A 15,422-nucleotide genomic window follows, 5' to 3' on the forward strand; every position below is an offset into this window, starting at 1 on the left:
GTCTTTTTGTGTCCTGACTCAATACAAGCAGCGCTACAACCAGTGTATGAGAGAATTAGAACCATACTAGCCCCAAGACCTGATTATGCAAAAATAGGAGAGACTAAACAGAAATAAAATGAGACAGCCTCTGATTTTCTGGATAGACTGCGCCCAGTCTTCCGACAAAATTCAGGTTTAGAATATACTGAAGGCCCGGAGACACCCTACCAACAACAGCTAAAAAATGCATTTTTGAAGGGCCTCCTCCCAAAAGTTAGAGCTCATGTAGATAAACATTGGGTCACCCAAAATACTGGGAACCTACCCGATGCTTTGCAGTATGCAGAACATGCAGTGAAAGTCCAAAAGAATAAAGCAGCCCAAAGTGGAGTTTTTGTAGTAACCACTGAAGGAGGTATCGTTGCATACACAGGCAGAAATCCACAAAAAGGGAAAGGCAAGAAACAGAATAGAGATGATAAAGAACGACATAGAAGGTGTTATAATTGTGATAAAGAAGGACATTTTGCCAGGGCAGAGACAATAGGGACAGTGAAGATGAAATGTGACTAGGCCCTAGCCCAAACACCCCACACGAACAGCTAGAGTGCGAGGGTGAAATTTTCAACATCCACCAGTTGCTTTTAGGCTCTGAACACAAATCAGAAGTAACTGTGTACATAAATGTCAAACCCAGCACTCATTTAACCACCTCTCCAACCTCATGCCTTGTAACTGAGAAAGAAAAGTGACTGATGTTAACCACTGTACATGACACAGAGATTGAGGCCTTGCCAAAATCTTTGTGGTCAAATGGGCCAACCGATGTAGGATTAATAAAACACGTTGATCCAATAAAAGTAAAAGTAACCTCTGACCGCAGACCAATGAAGCCACAATACCCACTATCTGCAGAAGCAAGAGACGGGATTCGCCCGGTCATAGCCAGTGTTGGGACTAACGCGTTATTAAGTAACGCGTTACAGTAACTACGTTATTATTGTGGTAACGAGCACGGTAACTAGTTATTATGCCAAAATCAGGAACGCGTTACTCGTTACTGGGATTTAGATAGGGTCGTTACTCGTTACTTCGTGTGGTGGCATCGCGGAGTTTCCACAGATTCAGTAACATTAGCAAGTGGTGGAGGCAGCAGGTGGATGAGGGAAAAGGGACGCAGAAGGAAAAGAGACCCGAGGCGGCCGCCGGTCCAAGTGTGAACTGAACTTCAGGTAAGAAGTTATGACCTGCAGTCTCTCTGGGTCAGATATAAACCAAGCTTAGGTGGAGTTTATTTTCGTTATTCTGACTTTTTCCGTACTGCATGCTAGCTAGCATGACGGAGTTTCTACACAGCTGGGTGGTGCTATGAAGTTAATGATGTTGAACCTTAATTTGTTCATAAGTTATTAGAGTTGCCAACCGTCCCGTCTGGTATTCAGAGAAAATATTACGCGTTTCTTATTGAGGTGAAAAGGAACAGTTTGTCCCGTAATTCAGCTACAATGAAAAAGGCACAAAGCTGGAGTTATTCTGTGTCTTTACGCTGCACAGCTGCCTCTTCTTCTCTCATTCTCCCCCCTCCCTCTCCCGTTTCTACTTCAATCATGAAACTGATCAATGATCAGCTGATCGGCTCTCTTGTTTGTTTATCGCCCACTTTGCGCCGAAAGAGGAAACCAGCGGATGTCGCGCTAAACAACAGCAGCACGTTTAAGCTTGATCAGCTGTTGTTAGAATTTATTTAATATTAATTTCTAGTATCAGCTGATGTTTGCTGGAGCCACAGCTGTAAAAAAAAAAGCTGCTGGTCATGATATGGTTTGGTTATCTGGTGAGAGGGAAACATGAAGATGAAACCAGGAGATGTCCTTACTGGATCATCAGAGCTGAGCAGGTGATGGAGAAACAGGTTTACCTTTTAGATGACATGAATGAGTTGAAGGGAAGTTATGAACTGTTTCTGAGAGACAAATAACCCCAGGATCCTTTTTTAGGTAGCTGACAGCTGGTAACTGTGCAGGTGCGGATCTAGCAAAGTGTGGCCAAGGGGGCATGTAGGGCATTAACAGGGAATGGGGGGCACAAAGAAATACTTTTCTTTCTTATTCTCATTTAAAATGTCTAGCTTTTAAAAAATAATTATCTGAATCTTACAACAAACGATTGATAGATTGATGCATATATACCATCAAAACAGTGAACATCACTGTCACAACAGTGTTTGTTTTCATTCAAAGGCTTTATGATTTTTCCTATAATGGTGGGCCAGTTTCTAGTCAAAATGCCCGGGCCAATTTTCTGTCCCAGTCCAGCCCTGTATGCAGCTCATCTGCAGTCTGGTGTTACCTACATCTTCCTATTCAGAAGGCAGAATTTCTGAGTTCTGAGTACAATCGAAAGCACTACGACTGCAGTTTTTGTGTTGGATGTAAAAGGCGCACATGACTCTGTGACGTAGGCTAGAATCATGGCAGCAGTCAATGACGGTCCAGGCGTGGGATTTCTCTCGTGGAAATATGCACGTTATCATATCCTTTCTATTGGTAGGTGGCACAGTGCACTTGTGGCAAGTAAGCAAGCTAGAAGACTGGCAAAGTTATGGAAGAAACACATTAACAAGAGAATTCTGAGTAAAACCAAAGTTACTTTCCCTAGTAACTAGTTACTTTGAAAGTAACGAGTAACTTGAAGTAACTGAGTTACTTTTGAGAGAAGTAACTAGTAATGTAACTAAGTTACTATTTTAAAGTAACTTACCCAACACTGGTCATAGCAGACATGGAAAAAGCAGGGATTCTGATAAAAACAACAAAAACAACATGTAACACGCCTATATTTCCAGTAAAGAAAGCAAGCACAGGAAAATATAGACTTGTACATGATTTGAGAGCAATTAATGACATTACAGAACAAATCCCTCCTGTTGTGGCAAACCCACACACAATATTGAACCAAGTGTCACCCAGAGAACAGTGGTTTTCAGTAATTGATTTATCTAATGCTTTTTTCTCTGTGCCTCTGCACCCAGAGTCACAGAAACTGTTTGGCTTCACGTTTGATAACCAGAAATACACATACACACGCTTACCACAAGGTTTTCAAAATAGTCCAACACTATATGCAGAAGCGCTTAAGCACTCAATGTCCACTTGCAGTCTGCCCGCTCCAGGACAGTTCCTGCTCTACGTAGATGACATTCTGGTAACCGGAAACACGCAGGCAGACCGCAAGGAAAACACCCTAACTGTGTTGCTACACCTAGCACAGCAGGGTCACAAAGTGTCACAACACAAGCTGCAATTGTGGCAATCAAAGGTCATATATCTAGGTCATGAGTTGACAGGACAGGGCAAGAAATTGCTAGACAGCCGGAAAGCAGCTGTACAAGATGCTCCAAAACCATTAACAAAACAACAAATGATGAGCTTCCTTGGTCTCTGCAACTTTTGCAGAAGTTGGATTCCAGAATATGCCCTCAGGGTCCAACCCCTGCAAGACTTAATTTATGGAAAAAATCTAGCTTTGAGAGATAAGTTGACATGGACGCCTGAAGCAGAACAGTCATTTCAGAATTTAAAATCAGCTCTGCAAACTAGCACTGTCCTAGCATTACCAGACTATGACAAGCCATTTTACTTGCACGTGGATGGCAGCTCTGGATACATGAAAGCCGTACTGACACAAGCTTTTGGGGATAGACAGCGGCCATTGGCATTTTATTCATGTAAACTTGATTCTGTGGTTGCTGGCCTTCCTACCTGCGTGCAGGCCTGTGCGGCTGCAGCAGAGGCAGTTAAAAAGTCAGCTGATATCATTTTAGGACACCCTTTAATTGTTAAAGTGCCACACGCTGTTACCTCGATACTGCTGCAAGCGAACCTCTCATATCTAACACATGCAAGACAGCTATCATATGTAGGCATCCTGCTTTCACAGTCACACATAATACTATAGAGAAGTGTAACCAGCTAAATCCGAGTACTCTGCTTCCTGTGGAAACAGATGGTGATGCACATAGCTGTTTGCACAAGCTAGATGAGGAAACGAAACCGCGACCTGACATATATAGCACACCACAAATATCCTTTGTAGACATCTTTGTAGAAGGTTCCGCAAGCAAGGACAAAACTGGACGAAACTGTGTTGGTTATGCTGTGACCACAATAGATACAGTTATTGAAGCACGGCCATTAACCTCTTCACACTCAGGCCAAAGTGCAGAGTTAACAGCAGTCATCAGAGCCTGTGAATTATACAAAGACAAAGATATAAACATACACACAGACAGCCAGTACGTCTACGCTGCAGTACACCATTTTGCGAAGATATGGCAGAACAGAGGTATGATAACATCAACTGGCGCACCAGTACAACACGGTGGTCTTTTGAAAAGACTGCTGGAAGTCATCACATTGCCCAGACATTTAGCCTTATGTAAATGTGCTGCACATCAGAAAGATGACTCAGACATCACTAAAGGAAATGACTTTGCAAGATAAGGCAGCAAAAGAGGCAGCAGGAAAAGAAGCAGACGCTTTTACATTAACCCCCTGCCCTCTGATATCAATAGATGTTTTGAAAGACGAACAAAAAGCAGCATCACAAAATGAAAAATCCTCCTGGTTAAAAGACGGAGCAATATTACAAGACGATATCATGACATGACCTAAATCTTTGCACAAAGCGGCAGCGTTGGTGACCCGTGGGAAAACCCACGTGTCAACAGCGGGGAGGCTACTTATACAAATTAAACAATTCTACACAAAAAATTTTGAAAGTTCAGCAAAAGAATTTATCAGAACATGTATGGTTTGCCAAAGACACAACGCACAGGGAAATTTACGACCAAAGCGAGGGCATTTCCCTAAACCACCACATCCATTTCACACTATCCACATGGATTTCATAGAATTAAATGAATCACAATCCTCCAAATATGCACTTGTGATAATAGATGTATTTTCTAAATGGCCAGAAATATACCCAGTGAAAAAAGCAGATGCAATTTCAGTAGCAAAATGTTTGTGTAACCATTTTATACCCACGTATGGCATTCCAAGTTTAATACGATCTGACAATGGCACACATTTTGTAAATGAAGTAATAAGCAAAGTCTCTGAAGCTTTAGGTTTTAGCATAAAACACCATTGTGCCTATCACCCAAGCAGTGCAGGATTAGTCGAGAGAACTAATGGCACAATTAAACAGAGATTAAGAAAATGTATGGAAGAAACTAAAAGACCATGGCCTGAATGTTTGAGTTTAGTTAAACTATGGATGAGAATAACTCAAGGAGCAAGAGGTCTGACCCCATTTGAAATTATACATGGCAGGGCATTCCCACTGCCCATTACCAGTGAACCAATTAATAAAGCTGCAGCAGAAACAACAATGGCAGAATGGATGATAAAACTATTTGAGAATAAAGAAGTGAGACTAAGCAATCAACTGCCGAGTGATCTCTCTCCAGTCTCTTGCAGGTTGAACCCCGGTGATTGGATTCTGATTAAAGTCCTCCAGCGGAAAAACTGGAGTGCTCCGAAGTGGGAAGGTCCCTTCCAGGTGTTACTTACCACACCCACAGCTTGTAAGATAGCCGAACGACCTTCGTGGATACATCAAACCCACGTGAAGAAAGTGTTTGCACCACAATAAGACGCCGGTTCCCCTGGCTTCTGAGTGATCTGCCGGTGGAGGAAGGGCTGATTGGGTATATCCCGCCTCTTCGCTTCGCACGGGGTCTACTCACCAGAAGTTTTAGGGGTTCCAGGTCATCACTGAAGAACAGACACTAATAAAGACTGACCTATCCCACCGAAGAGCAGAACCAATAATAACACCAGGGACGCCTGAATAAAATCTCAACAAGATGACTGAGGAAAACAATCTGATAAATCCAGAAGAAGAACCAGCCCCAGGATCAATGCCAGCACCAGCTCCAGCCCCAAAGCTGTGTTTGGGCGCTTGTGACATCAAAGGAAAGCAACTCATGTGCCGCATATTCTGTCTGATGGCCGTCCTCCTGATGACGGCGCTCTTTTGGTTGATGCCCAGCGGTACCCACAGGACAGAACCAACTATTCCCCGACCTAAGAGGTGGACCCACGACAATTCCCACCTCTCTGAGATGACTCAAGACCATGTTCACCCTTGGATGAATAACGCCTGGTATCGATACATACACAACAGAGTGGAGGAAAAAGAATGTTATGTCTGTTCTCACATGCCTTCAATTTCAGTCTACCCCACCATCTATGGTCGCATGATGAACAGTCACTGGCAAAGTGAATGTGCAGCAAGTTTTGCCAGCATTGGAAGACAACACTTTGCAATCAGCATGAAAGCTTCACTCCCAGAGAAGTGGCATCCTCTATGCTTCTACCAAGCGGCAGGGCAAGGACGCCACCCCCTGGGCCATACCAGCAACTGCAACGCAACCTATGGAGGAGTAAGGTAATGCCAAAAACATGCTCAGGATAGAGACACTCGACTACCGTTTTGGACTGTTTCTGAATGCTTCAACAGAAGATTGGCTGACCTGGCTACTTAGCAGGTCATGGAAGACATTGCTTATTAAAGGACTAATGCTCATTGGAGTACTTCTCATACTCCTTTGCTTATTCTCAACATGTGTGCTACCCTGTATCCGAAACATGATAAGCAGAATGTTCACTGTAAGAATGCAAGCTTATGTCGCATTATCCCAAAGCAAACAACAAGAAGAAATGCAATTTGAAGAAGATGACTTCTAATCATTAACTATGTATACCTAATAAAGCTGATCATGTATGTTTTTACAAAATGATACACTAGTTGAAAATGCACACGCAAGTGACTAGTAGTTGAAGTACATAAACATATATGAACAACAGCAGGGAATGTTATGAGATTTTACTATTTTGCTTATTTCTATTGTTTTACTGTATTATCTGTTTATTTACTCATGTAATGCAAAGCTTAAAGGAGCACATAGTGTTCACATATTTTTATGCCTTTGACACGTGTGCATAGACACATGAACTCTGCTTTAACTGCTGAATAGAGGAAAAGGCTCCTTGGTAACAGGAAAAAACCGTCTTCTCTGAAAGAGAGCGACTACACACACACATACATTCACACATACATCTTTACTATCTTTAGATATACTCAAGTCTGAAAAAGAGGAAATGTCATGAAACTGCTTCTGTGTATAAATAAAGCCTGACTGCAGCACTTCGGTGTGAGTATCCATTCTCTCTCACCCGTGCACGTAGTTCTTTGAAAACTCTCTGACTGTCTTGTATTCCTTCTTAGTATATAATGTCAACAAACTACTGACAATCGTAAACGGTCATGATGTGCCTGTTCACTGTACTCTGTACCCTATAAGAAATGTTGTAAGAGATTGAACAACTGACCTTCCGATTAGTGGAAGATGCACAGCCGCCCATAACAATCTTCTGTTTCTGCAAGTCCGAAAGTACAAAGATTCATTTACTGGGAAGAGATAGCTAAAAGAGCAGAACTCTTTATGAAACTTCCCTTTGATGACATGTTTATTCCTTCACTTCACACGGGCCTGTGTCATGTCCCTGCTTGCCAAAATGTTAGTCAGAATATTCATGAATATGTTAATCAAATGAAGAAGCAATGAAATCAAATGAACAAGTAATGTTTTTTTGTTTACTGCAACTTTCCAGACATTATCAGCCTGTGTTTATGCACATGAGCACTATGTGTGAGTTAATGCATGTTCACCAGCGGATGTGGAGAAGGATCCCAGATGACGGAACTGGCAAAAATCTGAACTGTTGTTCTTTTCCTCCCCTGGCAGGAGACTTTTCAGCCGGCCAGTTAGTCAACTTTTCCACAGTAACTTGAAAGTTATTATCGCACATCTCAAAAAGAGGCATTTGTCTCAACTTTGCAAATCTCAACAACCTGACATGTTTGACAGGTTTGTGGAAGATACATGTAAACTTTAAATAGCCCACGGTGAACTTTCCTTCTCTGTGAAACCAAATAACTGCTGTCAGCAGGACTTTCTGCCCAAGATAAACCTCACGTTTTTGTTTTGTTTGCACAAGCTGAAGATTTTGGACATTTCTTCCTGGCTCCCTTCAGACTTTTGTTGCTTCTGCATATTCATACAGGTTAACATAGTCTGTAAAAAACACTAAATGGTCTTTCACGCGTATGAGCTTGACCTTGAGTCAGATGTTTTATTGGTAACAATCAGCCAATAAATCTACAATTACATTATATCAGTTTCTGACCGACAAGTAACCTTTCACTTTTTTTCTTTTTTCTTTTTTGCCTGTCCCATTTGTTTCTTTAGCCATCAGAATTGTTGTCTGAAGACCAACAAGGATACCCAATGGATTTATTTTGCCAAAAGGATCATTGTGGCATTGCCGTATTGGTCCATTTGATCGACCTTTGTTTTTATTATTTATTTTATTTTATTTTCAGTTGTTACAGACGGGACAGACATGAGTGAGGGATAGGAAAGGGAGAAAGAAAGAGGAAGGAAAAGAAAAACAAAAGGGGAGAGGGACAGTGAGAAAGGGGGGGGGGAGAAAAAAATCTCCTGGATCACCTGTTGAGAGAAAAAGAATAGAAAACAAGCAAAAAAAACCAAAGCAACATACTAAACACAACACCATCGCAATAATCTAGCTAAGTGTAAACAGCAGTAAATACTATTTATTCAATGTTGTTGTGCAGCACGCAGGACAGACAGCGCACAATGTGCTTTGAAGTAGCAGCCAAGAAAGGTGTAATTTAAGTCTACGAGCAGTGAACACCCGTGTGCACACCTGTGTGGATCAGCGCGCTTGTATTCAAATGGTTTCCACATGTAATGGTCTGCAAGAGGATGTAGAGAGCCATAGCCCAGTCCCCCAGGGCATGAAGCAGGCATGGAGGAGATCCAGATGGAGGAGATCCAGGCCCCAGACATCCAGAGGCCCCAGAGTGCGAGAGCCCAAGGAGGACCACTGGAGGGGCATCCGTGCCACACTCATGGGAAGGGCTGAGGATCCCCAGACGAAGCGTCACCCAGTAGCCACCGAGCAGAAGCTAGAGGGGGCTGCACCGGCGTGCCCGCCGGCTCTGCCAGCAGCCAGCTGTGCCAGAGTGAACTGAGCTGCAGGCCCAGAGGCCGGAGGCCCGAGGGCCCCCCGCACCCCGGAGGAGGCCTGACCAAGCAACAGGCGCCAGGCCCCGCCAGGTAGCCACCGGGAGTGAGCCGGTACATACCTGAGCGCCCAGCCCCGGACACCAAGAACCACCAATGCACCGACCCCTGAGGGCATCAGTCACCGACAGGGAGTGTGGTGAGGGGAGATAGGCCTTGGAGGACCTGGGAGTTCCCAGAGAGGTGGAGTCTAAGACCCGACCTGACATATAGACACAGACAAACAGGCACACACAGACACAAACATGCATTCCCACCCTCATGCACACATATACAAACACTCAGCACTCACCCAACGTAAGGATTGACATAAATGGACATGTACACACAATCACACTCCCCAAACATACTCTATACCCCGGGTCCAGGTACCCTCGCCCCCAGAGGGGGAAACAGAACCCAGACCCAAGAGATGTTACCCTTCCCCCCGGGGTGGAGGCAAGCAGATCGTCCCAGGCTCCGCAGCAGTAGGGAGGCCAATCGGACAGCCAACATCTCCTCCCAGCCCCCCCGCCCCGATGGTTAGCAGAGAACGGGGATGTGTGAAGACCCCATACCTCCCTCCTCCCGCTCATGTGTAGTGTTGCTGCGTGTTGTTCTAAAGTGCATTTAAAACAAGGGAGAGCATGGTGCTGCTGCCAGAGAGCAGCAGGTGTTAGCACGGCCCCTCCCTGCCTGCCCTCTCTTTTTGAATGTTTCATGCCTGTTTCACCTTCAAACACACATACACTGTGTGTACACAGGGGCATTAAATAGGGGTTTATATTTAAGCCAAAGCAAATTTTTACAACCTTGCAATGATAAAAAATATTTTTAGCTTACTGTTGATCTGTGAAGCATTAACAGATTATCTATCATTTGTCCTAGCTTATAAAGCTCTCATGAAATATAACTTCCTAGAAAGTAACCTCAGTTTTATCTGAAATAAGAAGCAGAAAGTTAGCGGCCATCCAGGTCTTTATGTCTTTAAGACATTCCTGCAGTTTGGTGTGTATTATCTGGCTTCATGGACAGATAGAGCTGGGTGTCATCTGCATAGCAGTGAAAATTTATGCTATGTCTTCTAATGATGCTGCCTAAGGGAAGCATGTATAATGTAAACAGAATTGGTCCTAGCACTGAACCCTGTGGAACTCCATAATTAACCTCAGTGTGTGAAGAGGACTCACCATTTACATGCACAAATTAATTAATTATCGGAAATAATTAATTACATAAATATTTACAACAAATGTAATTAATTAATTATTGACACATTTAATTATTTATTTATTTATTTCACATTTTAATTAATTATTGCCACATTTAAATAATTATTTAATTGTGTATTTAATTAATTCATTTTGGCACAGTTGACTCCTTCAGGTCTCACCATGAAATAATTTTATCTGTCAACCTCACCCATCAAACTCAGGAGGCGGGGTTAACACTGATCGAGTCAAAACCATTGCTTTGGCCTGGTGGCCATTGTTTTTAGCACACAACTGTTAGGATGCCTGGGTCGTCGACCCAGGGTTTTTGAGTTTATAATATTATGTATACTTTCTAGTTTTTGGTTTCTTTGAGTTCTGTCTTATGGCTTATGTCTCTGTCTTCTTTAGTTGCTCTGTCTCCCCTATCACCTGCATCGCCTTGTCTAGTTCGCGTCTATGTGTATCTTAAGTTCCTATATCCCCGTGTTCAGTCAGTGTTTGTGTCTGCCCTGTTCCCACGTCTCTGTTCCCTTTGTAGTGCCTGCTTATGAGCCTGTGTCTTTGTTCAGTCTGTGTTATGCGTTTCCTGTTTTACTTTGAAGGTCTGTGTCTTATCTCAGTGTGTTCAGTTTACGCTTCTTTGGTCTCGTCAGTTCTGATTTGCCCCAGCTGTGTTTCCCTCCTGTTACTCATTTCCTGATTGCTCCCTCTGTGTATTTAAGCCCTGTGTTTCTCTGTGTCCGTGTCGCAATCTACCGTTTATTTTGCTGTGTGTTTTGCCTGTCCACCGGTGTTAGTTTATTTTTGACATTTTCCAGTTATGCCATGTTTGCGTTCAGCATTAAAGCTGTTTTTGTTTAAGTTCTGTCTCCGGAGTCTGTGTCACGGTCTGGCTGGGGCAGACCGTATGTGTTGCAGAGGAGGACTCAAACACAGACCAAAACGTGGTGTGGATTAACAAAACAAGCCGTTTATTGAGACTAGAAATGAGGGTACAAAATAACAGGGCATCGGTAAAAACTAAACAATAACCTAAACTGGGTGAACTAATAACGAAACATGAAAAACCTTAACCATAGTGAACTGACATGGGTACCTGGAGCTGAGACATGGATGAGCAGACGACCTGACCCTGGCATGCAGAAAACAAAGGGCTTAAATACATACATGAGGTGATCAGGGGAAGTGGAGACACATGGGGGAAACAGCTGACAGACATGAACCTAATGACAGGACCAGGAGAGGAAAGCTAAATACAATAAACAAAGAACACATGACATTGTCAGAATAAAACAGGAAATACTAAAACTAAAACATGACAACACAACTTAACAGACCTAATATGTGATGAATAAATACAAAACCCCAAAACATAGAAAACCCAGGAACAATAACTGCCTAAACTAAAGGCAGATAGGAAATAACACAAACTAAATCACATAACAAAATGAGACAAATACAAACATGAACTCAGAGCGCTGGGTCAGAGACCCAGCCTGTGACAGTCTGCACCTTGGGTCCTATTCCTGTCTGCACACAGCCACACCTAACAACAACAACCAGCATGTGGAAACTCACAGAACTGAACTTTGAAAAACCCTGTTTGTGTGCCACCAAATACCGTTTTAATATTTTTTTTAGCGAGAATGTAGTGATTTAATCTTCATATGTCTGGTCGGTTTGTCAAGATACAGCCTCTTTGCAAAAGTGCTTCGATGATTTTGGAGATGTCTGCCCAGGATAGACCCGTTTGCCTCGCAAGCAATCAAGTTGTTATTACCACTGACAAAGCGCAGGCCCCGGTACACAGCTGTAATAACCCCCGCTGACACTGACTTCTTTTACTGAGGTTATATTTATCGGGGTTTTATTTCCTGATGTTCAGTCGCCAATTCTGAATTATAACTAACATTAAAAACATGTTTAAGGAGGAGAGAGAGCAAATAAATTTGATTAACAGCTGATCTTTGGGTTTTTGTTCAGTAATCAGCGTGACCTGCGTATAAACGTATAAATGAGATAATGTTGGTGTTTCCGTCATGTAGTAACTGCTGGCTTTAACTGTACAAAGGTTGTTCGACACTATGAAACACATACAGACTTCATGATGTTCGGCTAATATTTTTATTGTGAATAGTAATCATGAGGGTAAACGGACCTGTACACCACGGAGCGAGGTCAGCATATCCACGATATCTTCAGCTCTGAGTTAACAGTTTCCCAGCTGACTAGTCTAACTGACATCTACGAATATGTCACGGGTCATATCAATATGATTTTACAGAAGATCATCCTTATTACTGCCAACTATTCCAGAGACGTGAAAATCTACAGCATAAAGAACAAAAAAATATAGCAGTCTAACGCAACACTGTAACAGAGATGAACCGTCAGTTTGTCGCAGATCAAAGTGGAATGAAAGTGATTGGTTGAACAGGTGTTCGTGATCTGTGTTTTCTGCATTTTCATCAGCGTAAGAGACTCAGCAGCAGATTAGAATAACAGTTACACATTTAATAAATCACCAAATGAATACACGCAAGAAACGAGCAAACCTGTTCCGACAATTTGAGTTTGTGTTCCCTCAGCTGCAGACTCGCTGCTGTTTAAATGTTTGAGAGGAAGATTAGATATAAAGCAAACGTCAAACATAGACTCAGTCTGCGTTCACATTTGATATGAGGCCAGGACGGATAATGGCTGTGTCCTGTTTGAAGATCATATATGTAAAATTGTTGTCTGACCTTCGTCGAGCCAGCCGCTCAGAGTCCGTGGTTACCATGGTTACTGTATAAGCACCTATAATGTAAACAGCTGACACAGGGGAAACCTACCGGGAGCATGGGTGTTTATGGTTTTCATTGCAAAAGAACCGTCTGTCTATGTTTCAGTGCCCTGGTCTGCCACAGTTTCCACCAGCCCCACTCCAGTCTCAGCAGTTTAGTGACCTGACTGTTCCATTTTTAACTTTTGGTGTTTCTGCCTATCACAAGATTGATAACTTCAGTCAGCACTGTAGTGCATCATTCTCACATCAGAGGGACATTTGAATACTGTTTTATACAGCATATGACTGGAAGATGAATATCAAGCAGGCATAAGTGTGATGTTGATTGAACTGAGATCTCCTACTGTCATTTCTGTTGCTGGAGATGTCCACTCTAATTTAATTTAATTTAATTAGTTTGCTGCTTTGAATTATATGCAAACATGTCCATGTGGATTATATAAGTTTCTTGAGGAAGAGAAAATATGTTCATCAAAAGAAGACAGTTGAGGTACTCGGGGCATCTAACCAGGATTCCTCCTGGACTCCTTGGTAGGTGAGATGTTTTTGGCCATGTCCTACTGGGAGGAGGTCTCAGCGGGCTTGGGGAATACTGTGTCCTCCAGGATGAGCTGGAAGGCATGGCTGGGTTGAAGGAAGTCTGTCAAATTGATAAGCAGAGGAAGTGGTGCAGCACCTGGTTCTGTTTGTAGAAGCTCAGATGTAGGGGCAGCCAATCAGATGAAAGCTGGCGTAAATAGAGGAGGGGTTGGGGTGGGGGCTCCAAAAGACTGTAGCATGCAAAACCACTACTTTGTACAATTTCTGTCGTCTACAGACAAAATCATCTTAACTTGTGATCTTGTAAGCTGCTGGTACTTGAGTTGTTTTATGCCTTTGAACAGAGCCTGGTGGGTATTTGGTCCTGCTTCTGGCATCAGTGCTAAGTTACACTAATCCAGCTGCTGGGTGTAATTTGTTATTAACCGGACTAGTTCATTTATCTATCTCTAGTATGCATTTGAAGAACTCATAATCTTCTGTGTTCTCCCTAGCTGCCCTGGGCTTATCCGTGGCCTTCATCTTAAAATTCAGAGACAACATGTTCCATGTGCTGACTGGCCAGTTCACTACTGTTCTGGTCACAGGCCTCTCCCTCTTCCTCTTTGACTTCCACCCTTCGCTGGACTTCTTCCTCCAGGCACCCACGGTCCTGCTGGCCATCTTTATCTACAATGCCAGCTGGCCCAAGGACCTGGAATATAGCCTGCAGCGGGAGAAACTACGGGTCATCAACGGGGAGGTGTTTGAGAGGTCAAGAGGGGTAGGAGACAAACCACAAATCCTCAGTAGTCACGCACACAAGCCCACACACTCCTTTTCCTCACACAACTTCGCTCACCTAACCCCGATGTATATCCACTTCCTCTACTCCCGCCCACATACCAAGTGCTCTGCAGGAAACTTGGCTCTTGTTTCTCTGTAATGTCATTTCTTGAGTGCAAGAGGAAACCTGATTCCCAGCTATGAAAATAGCATCCAGGCTCATGCTGGAGCCTTACGTCATAGAATTCCTTTAGTAGTCAAGTGTTTTTTGATGGAAGAAGCTATTTAACAATACAGTAGTCTGTGGGGATACTATCCTGGAATTCTTTTCATCCCCAGCGTCCTGTTCTGTATTGAAGAAACCCTGTAAATCAGGTGAAATGCCAGGTTTCAGGTGTTTGTTTCTTTGCTAGAGCACTAACAAAAATACCCTCTCCATTGGCAGCCGTGGCTTTAAAATGCACGGTACTTCCCCGGTGTTTTTCGGGGAGTAAATACTGCCCTCCACTTTCTGAAAACAGAAAAAAGATGTGCACAGTGCCTCAATGTCTGCAGATTTGTCCACTGGATTTGATCACTTGTTCATTCATTCTGATGCCTTGTCTCTTTTTTGTGTTGCAGGACAGTGAGGAGCTCGAGCTCCTGACAAAGGTAAATGCAGACAGTGTTTCTGATGAAGAGTCCTTGTAGTAATGACAGAGCTCACTCCCAAGTATCCAGAGGATACTCTGCATCTTTCCTGCTGCTGATATCGAACTGGACAATTGACTGGATGGAACATGGTCACAGATTGTCTGTGAAAGCATTTATTTGAACAGTGATAAGCAGGTAAACGGTGAAAGATACTGTTGATAGATTATATGATAGACTCCTAGTATTAAAAACAAAGTGTTTAATAACAGAATTAGCGAAATGTGTATATTTTGGAAACGTGCCTGTCTGTGGATGACTGCTGTCATTCATATGGGGGAAA

At 43.0% G+C, this 15,422-nt stretch overlaps 1 protein-coding gene across 2 annotated transcripts; it reads left to right on the top strand.

The window, feature by feature from the left end:
• Window positions 1-13,676: 13,676 nt before the first annotated feature.
• Window positions 13,677-15,416, top strand: LOC146662977 (UDP-sugar transporter protein SLC35A5-like). 2 transcript variants are annotated; one of them, XR_014912897.1, is made up of 3 exons: window positions 13,677-14,034; window positions 14,179-14,824; window positions 15,071-15,416. XR_014912897.1 is itself a non-coding variant. In XM_085415190.1 (3 exons), the coding sequence occupies exons 2-3, from the start codon at window positions 14,226-14,228 to the stop codon at window positions 15,137-15,139; spliced, it is 291 nt and encodes a 96-aa protein (XP_085271316.1). In that variant the 5' UTR covers window positions 13,681-14,034; window positions 14,179-14,225; the 3' UTR covers window positions 15,140-15,416. The 2 variants fall into 2 exon arrangements, 1 of the variants encoding a protein (XP_085271316.1); XM_085415190.1 differs by having other exon boundaries at window positions 13,681-14,034; window positions 14,179-14,447.
• Window positions 15,417-15,422: the final 6 nt, after the last annotated feature.

Source organism: Rhamphochromis longiceps, linkage group LG8 (genome assembly GCF_057381845.1).
Source record: "Rhamphochromis longiceps isolate RC_006_pf linkage group LG8, R_longiceps_female_GT1.1, whole genome shotgun sequence".
In the NCBI taxonomy this organism is placed as follows: Eukaryota; Metazoa; Chordata; class Actinopteri; order Cichliformes; family Cichlidae; genus Rhamphochromis; species Rhamphochromis longiceps.

Excerpts from the sequence above, each read along its gene's own strand:
- LOC146662977 (XM_085415190.1), top strand. The coding sequence starts at position 14,226 with ATGTTCCATGTGCTGACTGGCCAGTTCACTACTGTTCTGGTCACAGGC. Across the intron at positions 14,448-15,070 it reads TGTTTGAGAGGTCAAGAGGG|GACAGTGAGGAGCTCGAGCT; the intron begins GTAGGAGACAAA and ends TTTGTGTTGCAG.